Genomic DNA, 12,801 nt, shown 5'->3' with positions numbered 1-12,801 from the left:
TCTTTATGTTTTAGTCAATATAACAACCTCATTATTTGTATTGGGTGTTTGTTTAATTAGACAAAATACACTGTTTCATGTTTCATTATTGTTAAAATGATATGGAATTAAACCACCATAATTAACTTGCACATATATGGGCATTGTTTGCAGGCAGTGCATGCACACATTGTGATTTTGATGGGTGGGGGAGGGGTGGGTGGCTCTGTGTGTTGGAGTTGAGGGGTGTCGAATTTTCATCAGACATTCATGAAGAGGGAATCAAACATTATCAATCTCCCCAGCCAAACGCTCTCATGTTAATACATTAGGTGGGGGTGGGGCCACAGACACAGTGTCTGATCACTTCTGAAATTTGCATCCCTAAGTAAATAAGTAAATAAATCAAGTGCAGGCAGTGAATGTGCTAATCAGGCAGGACACGGTGGTTAGCGTGCTGCCGGGAAACTTTGCTCATGTAATATTCAGCAATGGAGGGTGAAAGGGCAGGCCAGAGTTATTGGTTTCAGTCCGGTTGCCCCCTTTAATCAATGCTGCCTGCATCCCTTTATTAAAATTATTAGCTCAGCAGTATCTCTCACTATCATTTTATCTCCTTTATCGCCTGCTTGAAATTGTGGCGTGCTCATGGCTCTTTCCTTGCTCGGGGCAGCACTACCCTCAGAAAGTTCAGCTCCCATTTATTATTTCAGAGGCAGAGGAGTGTTTGAATCCAGGCTAAGTGTGGAAGTTATTGGATACTAGATTTATATACTGCATTTGGAGTACCAACATTGATGTTATATTTAAGGCCTTAAAAATAATATAAACCAATCTTTCTGTGTATGTTGTGCATGTCTTGCTGTAAAAATCATATACACATCAACTAAATGCATCTTATTCCCATGTTATATTCATGTAGTGTGTTCTGTGTGTGGGATCTCTCTATAATGGATGTCCTAAAACAGCGTGGCTAATATATTTTTGTAACCTTCAGTTCTTTCTGTGGGTGTGAGATGGATCATGTGCTGATGGCGGGTTTCACTGTGTCTAATTAGCAGCACAATGGGGCTTTTTTATCCATTAAGTTATTCTGTTACTGTGTTTCTCAGACCCAACGTTAATTAAAAAAAAAGAAGAAGAAAATGTATGCAGGATTTAGAACATAGCAGACTCTGGGTGTTGTGTGTAAGGTCTAGATAAAAGATGGTAACTGGCTGATATGACAGGATAAAGCATTTGAGCTGCCTTATTAGTGCTTGTCTGAGATATTGTTTAAGTACCTAATCTAACCTAATGAGCACTCTGTCATTTTCCACCATTATATCTCACACTTTTGTTTCTCATCTAATCTACTATACTGCTCCCCACTCTCTATCACTCTCTATATATGTACATTGCTTCACCATTTATCAAGATGCTTCTTATGGCTCTTTAAATGTTCAACATCGCAGGACTGAAAATAAGCTTGCATAGAAACAATGAAATGAAAATATTAAAGGTGTCTATTATGTACTTTTTTACTTTCTGAGACATCATATGTTTCAAGCAGTGGGTTAAACCTGTCTCTTTTTGTCTTTTCTCATCAGGCCTGGATGCGATGAACGCCTCATGTAGGCTTCAGCATGGAAAGCTGTGAGTCTCCCGTGGTTTCTGGGACAGACGATGGACTTGGCTCCTCTGCCACCTCCCAGCAGCAGCACCATCCACAACCCTGGAACGATCACCCTAACGCACAGGTCCCACCATTCAACCAGCCCCCTTCCTTGGAGCCCCTGTCTCTCTCTGCATCCCACTCAGCCCAGCTACGTAATCCCAGTACACCCTGCGAGGCTGTGAGAGAGCAGCAGAAGCAAAAACAGGCTCCCAGCGATAACTCCACTACCAGACGGCTGCACCCCAAAAGAGAGGGGTTAGAGGAGGAACAGGAGGGAGAGAGCTGTGGAGAGGAGGACGAAGATTTGGAAGACTTGGATGAAATGGAGATTGACAGCTGTTTTCCTAGTCTGCAGCCCTTCCCTGGTGTACCTATGGTGCCAAGTGGAGGGGGTATGCCCATGCTCATGCGGCAACAGCCCTCCCATAGGAGGGGAGCCACAGAGAGTGGGAGCGAAGAAGGAGAGGAAGAGGAGGAAGAGGAGAGTAGTGATGTGGAAAACCTGGCTGGAGAGATAGTATACCAGCCTGATGGCTCTGCCTACATTGTGGAAAGTCTCAGCCAGCTGATCCAAAGCGATGGGAGCATAGAACCAGGCCTGCTCCCCTCAAACTCTCTCCCCAGTGGGGGAAAGACAGGGGAGGCGGCTGGGACCTCTTCTTCAGTGTACCCTCAGATCATCAACACGTTCCATATAGCCTCGTCTTTCGGAAAATGGTTCGGCTCCTCAGACCAAGGTTTCCCCAATACCTCAACCCTGGCAGGCCTCAGTCCTGTCCTGCACAGTTTCCGCGTCTTTGATGTGCGGCACAAAAGCAACAAAGATTACCTGAACAGCGATGGGTCTGCCAAGAAGTCCTGTGTATCCAAAGATGTTCCCAACAACGTGGATTTCTCCAAATTTGACGGCCTGGCCCTTTATGGCAAAGGCAAGCCCATCCTCATGTGTTTCCTCTGCAAGTTGTCTTTTGGCTACGCACGCTCCTTTGTCACTCATGCGGTCCATGACCATCGCATGACCCTGTGTGAGGATGAGCGCAGGCTTTTAGGCGACAAGCATGCATCAGCCATTATACAGGGCATCGGGAAAGACAAAGAGCCACTCGTTAGCTTCCTAGAACCAAAAAATAAGAACTCTCCTTCACCGCCTACCCTGGTACCCATAAATTCAGGCCAGAGCTTCTATGGCACGTTCAGTGGGGTTCATTTAGAAGGGGGCAGCAGTAGTGAAGGAGGTGAGAGCCTCCTCAACAAAGACTCTGACTCGGGTCTCCAGCAACAAGCCCTCCTCACATTGGGGGGCCTTGGCAGCCCCAAACCATCTTCCCTTACGTCAACCCCAGGCCCAGCCAAAGACTCCAACACTCTGTCCAAGCCACAGGGTAGGAGAACAGAGGGGTCTGTGGGGAAAGAGGGGACTCATAGAAGGGAGGATGGGGATGCAGAAACCTGTGAAAGAAAGGCTCTCCTTCGCTGTGAGGAGATGGCCTCAGAGGAAGAGGATGAGCTTCTTTTAGAAGAAGAAGATGAAGAGATAGAGGATGAAGGCACTGTGGTGGCCTGTAGTGGAAGTAGCAGCAGCGGTGGCGGATTTGTGGGGGAACCAGCTGTCTCAAACCAAAGCATTTCCAAATCTCCTTTATTAATGCCTAGTAGCGCTCTCCAGCCTTCTGCTTGTCTCTCTGCAGCCAGCCCTGCACTTAGCAGCAAAGCCTCTGCTTCCATGTCATCCTCTTCTATCAGAGGGACAGAGGATGGGATGGCTGCAGACGGTGGAGGGAGGACCTCAGAACTCCCTCTGAGCTTTAACTGCCAGGGGTCTACAGTCCCCCAGGCAATGGCGGCAGTCGCCAGCAGAGGGGGTGAGGAGGATGGGGCTGCATGCTCCACTGCAAGCACGTCCTCCCCTTTAGCCTCCAATGCTGCTGCTGAGGAATGTGCCAATCGAGATAGTGCCACAGCTCCTGAACCAAATGAATGCTCAGCAGAGGGAGATGAGGACAACGGTGCCCTCCTCCACCACCACCACCACCTTCACCACCATCACCACCCACACCCTTCGCCCAATGCCCACACACACCTCCATCACACAGCTGCTTGTGACATGTCAGGACTGAGTGAATGCACCCAGAACCATGGGGCTGGGGGCAGTGGAGGGAGTGGGGTGGAGTGCCCAAAGTGTGATACTGTCCTAGGGTCCTCTCGCTCATTGGGTGGCCATATGACCATGATGCACTCGCGGAATTCGTGCAAGACACTGAAGTGTCCAAAGTGCAACTGGCACTACAAATACCAGCAAACCTTGGAGGCCCACATGAAGGAGAAACACCCTGACTCTGGAGGCTCTTGTATGTACTGCAGCAGTGGGCAAAGTCACCCCCGCCTTGCCCGTGGGGAGAGCTACACTTGTGGCTACAAGCCCTTCCGCTGTGAGGTTTGCAACTATTCCACTACCACCAAAGGCAACCTAAGCATCCATATGCAGTCTGACAAGCATCTTAACAACATGCAGACGTTACAAAATGGAGGAACTATTCCAACCGCTGGTGAACAGGTGTATGGGCATGCGCCAGGTGGGGTGGTACCTGTCTCTTCTGCTACCCAGGCCAGCAGCCATCATCCTAGTCACCACCATCATCCAGCCCAGTCCTCCACCCACATGGCAGGGCCCTGTGGTGCCCCTTCACCTACCAAGCCAAAAAGCAAGCCCACCTGGCGGTGTGAAGTGTGTGACTATGAGACAAATGTAGCACGTAACCTGCGCATCCACATGACAAGTGAGAAACACATGCACAACATGATGCTGCTTCAGCAGAACATGACCCAAATGCAGCATGGCCGGCTTGGTCTAGGGGCCATGCCTTCACCCTCAGAGGCTGAGCTGTACCAATACTACTTGACCCAAAACATGAGCCTGCCACCAGGCCTTAAGATGGAGCCCTCTGGAGCTGATGCCCAGTTCTTGCTTGGAGGTTTTCATCTGGACCCCAACATGGCAGCTCTGGCCCCAGCACTAGGTGAGGTTACAATTAACACATTGCAGTTCATGTGGGTTCAATGGGTTCATTGTCTCTGTTTTTAACTATTTATCTGTAATTATTTGCACACAAATAAGAGCCTTTCCTGTGTGCTTGGGTTACAATTGAAACTATTAAAAATGTATCTTATTTGGGTGAACATTTTCTTTTTCAGTTATATTTTTATTTCATTTCCACATGTAGAATTTGTAAACTCACTCTTGCTACATTTTTATCTCCACCTTTACTAACACACAGCTACAAACACTTTATTTCCCCAAGCTGACAGCTCTCTGTCTTTGCCTGTTGCCTTCAGGCACACCTTCCTTGTTTAACATGCACTCACTCTCTGAAACAACTGTTAAAAAGGTGTGTGAGGGAAGCTAAGAGAAAATAAATAAAGAAGAGGCACAAATAAGGCTGCTTTGTATTTGAAGGACAGCAAGTGTCAGTATGCAGAGAGATAGGGGCCACTCAGCCAATAGTGTAGAAAACAAATTGAATGTGGTGGGAAAGAAGTCATTATGCTTTATGAATGGTTCACTCTTCCATCTTTAACTAACATGAGTAACGTCACTGAGGTGAAATATTTAACTTGTTGTAAAGCAAGCATAATGAAAACGTCAATCACAGCATTTTCAGTACAATGTAGCTTTCTTGAGATAAAGGCATGACACAGACATCATGCTAAGTCTAATGCCCGAGACAAGAAAAATTGTGTTTGTGTAAAGGCTGACACATTAAAAAAATTATAAAAGAATAATAATAAACATATCTGGTGAATTAGATGTATGAGAATGCGGTTCTCTTACGAGAGTTCTCTCGTACTGCGTTCGTAGAACGCTGCGGGAAAAGTCTCTTTTCACGAAATACTGAAGCAAAATTATCCTTAATTTTCATATTTGTAAAACGCATTGCAGCAGTGCACAGCCATGGCGAGACGGCTCGCTCACTCATTGGCTGTTCTGCGGCAACTGCATGAGCCTATCGAGCGAGGGCTGATGCAATATCAGACCAATGAGAGCGCTTCGCGCGCTCCTCGTCACATCCCGCCGAAACGGGTGTGGCCATCCCCTATAAAAGGAGCTCGAGTAGGCTGATTCAACTGATTTTCATCTCTTCAGCGAAGCTCACGCATCGCTGGATCACGGAGAAGCAAGCGTCGTCGAGGCAAGCTTTTCAGCGGGACGAGCCCTCGAAGCCGCTGGCCTCGCCGCCTTCTACTGCCGTACCTGCTGCGCTTTCCGGCGCTTCATATCCTTTATCTGCTCTGTTTTGTGTATGTGTGTGTGCAGTGTTCCCGAACACTCACCCCTAAAAGAGCCGCGTCTTTTTCAAGATGCCATCCTGTGGCTCGTGCCGAGCCCCGCTCATCGATGGAGACCGCCATGTTATTTGCGTCTTCTGTCTGGGCGAAGAACACGCAGCGCTCGCGCTCGCTGACGGCGGCTGCCCTCACTGCGAGCTTTTGCCGATGGCGACTCTGCGGACTCGCCTGGCACAGTTCTCCGAGCCTGCGCCCCCCGCCGCGTTGCCGCGGCGTAAGAAGCGCCGCTCGCAGCGGGCCCCGGAACCCACCTCTTCCCGACAAAGCTCGCCGGCTCGCCCGCCAGCTTCACCGGCTTCCCCCGAAGCACTTCCTGATGCTCAGCGCCCGCAGTCTGCCGCCGCTTCATCTGAGGAAGTTGTTTCTGAAGTCGAGTCGGTCGAAAAGGATTCCTGCTCTCTGCTAGCTTCAGGCAGTGAAGACTGGGCGAGCTCTGCGGATCTCACGCATCCTGCCCGAAAGCCGTCGGCTAGAGCTAGCATCGAGAGGGAGCTCATGCGAGTACTCGCGTTGGCCGCGGCGAGCCTCGGCCTCGAGTGGTCTGCACCGGAACTCCCCTCGCGCACCCGGCTTGATGGTAGCTTCCTCCCTGGTGAGCGTTCTTCTCCTGTGTCTAAGCCCGCTCCGTTTCTTCCTGAGCTTCATGAAGAAGTGGCGAAGGCCTGGAACGCTCCCTTTTCTGCACGAACACGTTCGTCTGTATCCCCAGCATTTTCCTCCCTGGATAATGCTCAGGATCGAGGCTACCTCACTCTGCCGCCGGTGGAACAGGCGATAGCAGCCCACCTTTGCCCGCCCTCTGCTGGACGGCGGACTAAGCCAGTGCTGCCGTCGAAAGCCTGCCGCATGACGTCGTCGCTGCTCGCGCGGATCTTCTCCGCCGCTGGGCAGGCGGCATCGGCCCTGCACACCATGGCCACGCTTCAGGTGTTCCAAGGCGATCTCCTCCGCAAACTGGACGAGATAGGACCTGAAGCTATCTGCATCACGTACCTGAGAAGCGCGTCGGATCTTTCCCTCCGCGCTACCAAGGCTGCAGCACAAGCCATGGGACGCTGTATGGCTTCCGCTACCGTAGCCGAGAGGCATTTGTGGCTGACGCTCACGGAGATGGCTGATGCAGAGCGCAACGCGTTCCTCGACGCCCCGCTATCCTCCGCTGGCCTCTTTGGATCTTCTCTCTCCGAGTTCGTGGAGAGATTTTCCGAAGCCCAGAAAGCGTCACAGGCATTCAAGCACTTCCTACCGAAGCGCTCCAGTTCCGCAGCGGGCCGTGAGAAACAGGCCCCTCGGAGCTCACAGCCTCAGCCTCCGGCCGCCCCCTCTCAGCGACAGCAGCGCAGCTCACGCCCTCGCTCTCGCTCTACCAGCCGCCGCCCCACTCACCGCGGGCCGCGACCAAGGGTTGTGTTGAAGCCGGAAGCCCCAAAGAAGTCCTAGCACGCCTAGGAAAGCGCAGGTGTGTAAGCCCCGTTGCGACCGGGCCCTCACCAAAGCGCACCGCTGTCTCAGTCCCAGGAATTGCGACTGCTTCAGCGTTCTCAGCAGAGCACAAGCCCGCACAGCTGCCCGCTTGCCTGCACACAAAAGCCGTTTTTACGGCTACCCAGATAAATCCCGAAAAGAGTGTATTTTCTGGTGTCCCGGCCAAGGCCGATGGTGCTATAAATGTAGTGTTGATGCCCACTTCCCTGTGCCCATCCCTACACACAAGCACAGCCCTGCACACAGGGCCCGTACTCATAAGATCGACACAGTTCGATCGCGCCACAAACATAGTCAAAGTGCCCACTTCCCAGTGCCCACAAACGCTATGTCTGGCAAGCCACAGGCTCCCTGTAAAAACGGGACCTGTGAGCACCCGCTCTGTTCAAGCAGACAGCGCGGCCAAAGCAGTAAACGTGCCCGGTCCCCGCCCACGTTCACTTGTAGGCTGCATGAGTCCCATGAGACCTTCTCAGACCTCCCTCGTTCAGATAAACACTGTAGCGGGGTCGAGGATGAGCGTGTTGCCCGCTGTATTATGCGCGCTCCCCGCCTCAAATGTCACAGGCGTAACGCCTATGCTAGCGCGCCCCGAAGCGCCGCCGTCGCACACCGAACAGAGCGCGCTTCGCATCCAACCCCTAGCCGGCCATGCAGACGCATGGGCCGCGCTTCCAGGGGTTTCGGACTGGGTGCTAGACATTATAAAGAGAGGCTTCTCGCTACAGTTTTGTCGGCGCCCTCCACGCTTCACAGCGCGCGTCGAAACTACGGTGAATTCAGAAGTAGCACACCTGCTTCGCGCCGAAATATCAAAACTGTTGAGCAAAGGGGCGATACAACATGTATCCCAAGCTCAAAGCGAAGGGGGGCTATACAGCAGATACTTCCTAGTCCCCAAAAAGGACGGTGGTATCAGACCCATACTAGATCTAAGACGACTAAACAGAGCTTTAGTGAAACGCAGTTTCAAAATGCTCACAACCAGCAAAATCCTCGCGCACATTCGCCGAGAAGACTGGTTTATGTCGATAGATCTAAAGGACGCGTATTTCCAAATACAGATAGCGTCACGCCACAGGCGATTCTTGAGATTCGCCTTCGAGGGTCGGGCATACCAGTATACAGTCCTGCCATTCGGCTTGTCCCTGGCACCCCGTACATTTACGAAGTGCATGGACGCAGCGCTCGCCCCCCTCAGACTCAGGGGCATGCGAGTGCTGAACTATTTGGACGACTGGCTGATCATAGCTCAATCACGATCTCAGCTCGTGGAGCACAGAACCATGTTACTCGATCACCTCGAGAATCTTGGTATCACGATCAATTGGACGAAGAGCTCCTTGAACCCCAGCCAAACTATTTCGTTTCTGGGCATCGTTCTGGACTCTCGTTCTATGACGGCGCGGCTGTCGCAACAGCGCGCGCTGCGCATACAGCACGCAGCGAGGTCCTTCCGCTGCGGTGCGATTATCCCGCTCAAACGTTTTCAGAGGATGCTGGGCCTCATGGCCTCAGCATCATCAGTTCTCCAGCTGGGCCTGCTTCGCATGCGCCCTCTGCAGTTCTGGTTGAAAGCGCGAGTGCCACGCGGAGCGTGGGCACTCAGCCGATTGCGCCTCAAAGTCGATCAAGACTGCGCAGCAGCCCTGAGACCATGGGCGGCGGGCGATTGGTACCGTTCAGGTGTAAGCCTGGGGACTTCCTCGAGAGTGAAAGTGGTGTCTACGGACGCATCCACCTCGGGATGGGGAGCGCTGCTCGAGGGCAGGCCGTTCTTTGGCCTCTGGTCAGAACGAGAAAAGCTCCATCATATCAACTGCCTGGAAATGCTAGCAGTTCACAACGCGCTGACGCGCTTTTGTCCCCACATCAAGGACCAACACGTCGTAGTCCGCTCGGACAACACGGCCGTGGTGTCCTACATAAATCGCCAAGGCGGCCTCGGTTCCAGTTCCCTTTACAGGCTGGCCGAGCGCCTCCTAATATGGGCTCAGCGCAACCTGAGCTCGCTGAGAGCGGTGCATGTGCCCGGGACACTCAACCTGGGTCCAGACAGGCTGTCCAGGAACAATGTTCCCACGGGCGAATGGTCTCTACACCCACAAACAGTCCGGCTGTTGTGGCGGAGATTCGGCAGAGCGGAGGTGGACCTTTTCGCGTCCCCAGAAAACGCTCATTGCCCCGTGTTCTTTTCAAAGAACAACAGCGCGCTGTCCCACAAGTGGCCGCACTGCCCGCTATACGCGTTTCCCCCAGTCTCCCTCCTACCTCAGGTGCTGGAGCGAGTCAGGGAAGTGAAATGCCCGGTACTGCTTATAGCACCGTTCTGGGACAACCAAGCCTGGTTTCCAGTCCTGATGCAGTTAGCAGACTCCGCTCCATGGCCAGTGCCATTGAGGAGAGATCTCCTCTCGCAGGCCAGGGGCTCGATTTGGCACCCACACCCAGAGCTGTGGTCCCTTCATGCGTGGACGTTCAACGGTTACCCGTTAGCCTCACGGATGGAGTGCTGAACACCATCACTCAGGCTAGAGCGCCTTCCACCAGGCGGCTTTATGCCTCAAAGTGGTCGGTTTTCTCCAGCTGGTGTACAGCTCGGGGCCTGTCACCCCTCGATTGTGAGGTGACGGAGGTTCTCTCCTTCCTACAAGAGCTGTTGGATAAGGGCAGATCCCCTTCCACGCTCAAAGTCTATGTGGCGGCTATCGCAGCGTGCTCGACAGCAACGCCAGGCCAGTCACTGGGTAGGAATGATTTAGTCATCCGCTTCCTCAGGGGAGCTAGGAGGCTGAATCCCCCCAGACCTCCCTCAGTCCCGGTGTGGGACCTTTCTACGGTCTTGGCAGCCATGAAAGGCCCCCCCTTTGAGCCTATCCAATCTGTTAGCCTCAAACATCTGTCTTTCAAAACGGTGTTTTTGATGGCCCTCGCTTCGGTGAAGCGCATAGGCGATCTGCACGCGCTCTCTGTGAGTCCAACGTGCTTGGAGTTTGGGCCCAATGACTCCAAAGTCATACTCAAACCTAAGCACGGCTACGTGCCGAAATCCCTCAACACTCCGTTTAGGGCTCAGGTTATTTCCCTGTCTGCCCTGCCGGGGTCAAACGAGGAAGGGGACTCGAGCTGTCTTTGCCCCGTTAGGGCGTTAAGAGCTTATGTGTCCCGCTCCGCTGCCTTCAGACAGACGGAGCAGCTCTTTGTCTCGTTCAGTGGACGTTCCAAGGGAACGGCTATTTCGAAACAGAGCCTGTCCAGATGGGTGGTTGACGCCATAACAATGGCTTATACTACCAAGGGCCTTCAGTGCCCGTTGGGCATTAGAGCGCATTCCACGAGAGGCGTTGCCTCATCGTGGGCCTGGTCTAGCGGGATTTCCTTACAGGAAATATGTACGGCGGCGGGCTGGGCCTCGCCGTCTACATTCATAAGGTTCTACAACCTAGAAGTTCCCGCCTTGCAGGCCAGGTTGTTTTCGGTTTAGCCGTATCAGCTGTCTACCACGACACTGATTTCGCAGGCGCACAACGCCACCGAATACTTCACCGCACTTGCAAGCCAAGTGTTTTCGGCGTATTCGAGTCAGCTGTCTAACACGGCACTGATATCGCAGACGCACAGCGCCGCCGAAGTTCTCTGGGCAGAATTGTGTAAGACCCATGTTTTCCCACATTAGCCAGGCTCCCTCCTGCCTATGTGATGTTATATCGCGTCTAGAACGCACCTATTTGGGCGAAAGTGTGTAAGTCCCACATTTCCCACATTAGCCAGGCTCTCCCTGCCTATGTGACGTTGTATCGCGCTTAAGGGCGCATCCATTGGGCGAAATTACGTAAGACCCACATCTCCCACATCAGCCAGGTTTTTCCCCTGCCTATGTGGCGCTGTTTCGCGCCTAAGGGCGCATATATCTGGGCAAAAATTTGCGTAAGACCCACATTTCCCACATTAGCCAGGCCTCCCCCTGCCTATGTGATGTTATATCGCGTCTTAGGACGCAGCTATCTGAGGGTGGTTGTCCCCCCCCCCCTCCAGACTCTCCGAAGTCTACCGGGTGATTATGCACTGTATACCTGGACTAGCTTCCAGTGGTCGGTGTTTTCTCATCCCAGCACGCACGGCGTCTTACAAGTGGTTCCCGCAGCGTTCTACGAACGCAGTACGAGAGAACTCTCGTAAGAGAACGTACTCGGTTACTAACGTAACCTCGGTTCTCTCTAGAAGAGGGAACGAGTACTGCGTTCCCTGCCGTGCGCGCGGTTCGCTCTGGTTCGCTTCGGCGATGAAAACCAGTTGAATCAGCCTACTCGAGCTCCTTTTATAGGGGATGGCCACACCCGTTTCGGCGGGATGTGACGAGGAGCGCGCGAAGCGCTCTCATTGGTCTGATATTGCATCAGCCCTCGCTCGATAGGCTCATGCAGTTGCCGCAGAACAGCCAATGAGTGAGCGAGCCGTCTCGCCATGGCTGTGCACTGCTGCAATGCGTTTTACAAATATGAAAATTAAGGATAATTTTGCTTCAGTATTTCGTGAAAAGAGACTTTTCCCGCAGCGTTCTACGAACGCAGTACTCGTTCCCTCTTCTAGAGAGAACCGAGGTTACGTTAGTAACCGAGTACGTTTTAATGTATTCAAGTTAGTGTATCCTAGCCTTGCTGATTTCAGCCTCCACAACAGACACAGGCACACAGAGAAAAATAGTGAGTGAGCAAGTGGGAAAGACAGGCACACGCATATTCTTAACACTCAAGCTTCAGTTTATTTTTCGCATCCTCTGTGTCATTATATCTGGGTCACTTTCGCTGGGAAATTCCCCCTTTTGCTGCCCCTGTGTTTCTCGTGAAAGATAGTGTGACTGAGTAGACTGGGGCCGAGGGAGTGTTTCTTATGGCCCTCTCCTCTAGGCTCCTATTAAACATCACGGTTTTCATGTCAATACTATACAGGTACCACTGCATACCGACTCGTCTTTTTTTCCTGCTTTTGTAATTGCAGCTACATACTTTACCATAGTAAAAGATGATGGGGGGGGGGGAGTAAAAGGGCCTAGTGAGGGTAATTCAGCAGCATAGTGGAGAATTTGGCATTCCGTCTACAAGCCCACAATTGCCAGTTCAAAGACACAAACAGGAATCGATTGCCATGACTAATAGTTTTTTTTTTTTTTATCCTCCCTCTGCTAGCCATTTGTTTGGTTTTCCAGTGAGGGAATGTTCAATTAACATTTCACAGGGAAGAAATGACAGGACATAAGAAATGACAAAACATTATGAAATGTTCATTTCATAAACAATCTGGAATGTTCAGTGCACTTTCATTTATTTAAAATATTT

At 51.9% G+C, this 12,801-nt stretch overlaps 1 protein-coding gene across 3 annotated transcripts in view; it reads left to right on the top strand.

The window, feature by feature from the left end:
- Positions 1 to 12,801, top strand: part of zfhx3b (zinc finger homeobox 3b) — a 159,800-nt gene that overhangs the window by 61,781 nt on the left and 85,218 nt on the right. For all 3 annotated transcript variants that reach the window (XM_081358883.1, XM_081358881.1, XM_081358882.1), the window contains exon 2: positions 1,569 to 4,653. In XM_081358883.1, the coding sequence (XP_081215009.1) occupies positions 1,605 to 4,653 (3,049 nt within the window). In that variant the 5' untranslated portion in view covers positions 1,569 to 1,604. The remainder of the gene's footprint in view (positions 1 to 1,568; positions 4,654 to 12,801) is intronic.

Source organism: Scardinius erythrophthalmus (assembly GCF_964197995.2).
Source record: "Scardinius erythrophthalmus genome assembly, chromosome: 2".
Lineage (NCBI taxonomy): Eukaryota > Metazoa > Chordata > Actinopteri > Cypriniformes > Leuciscidae > Scardinius > Scardinius erythrophthalmus.
This window is presented reverse-complemented; position numbering and strand designations above follow the sequence as displayed.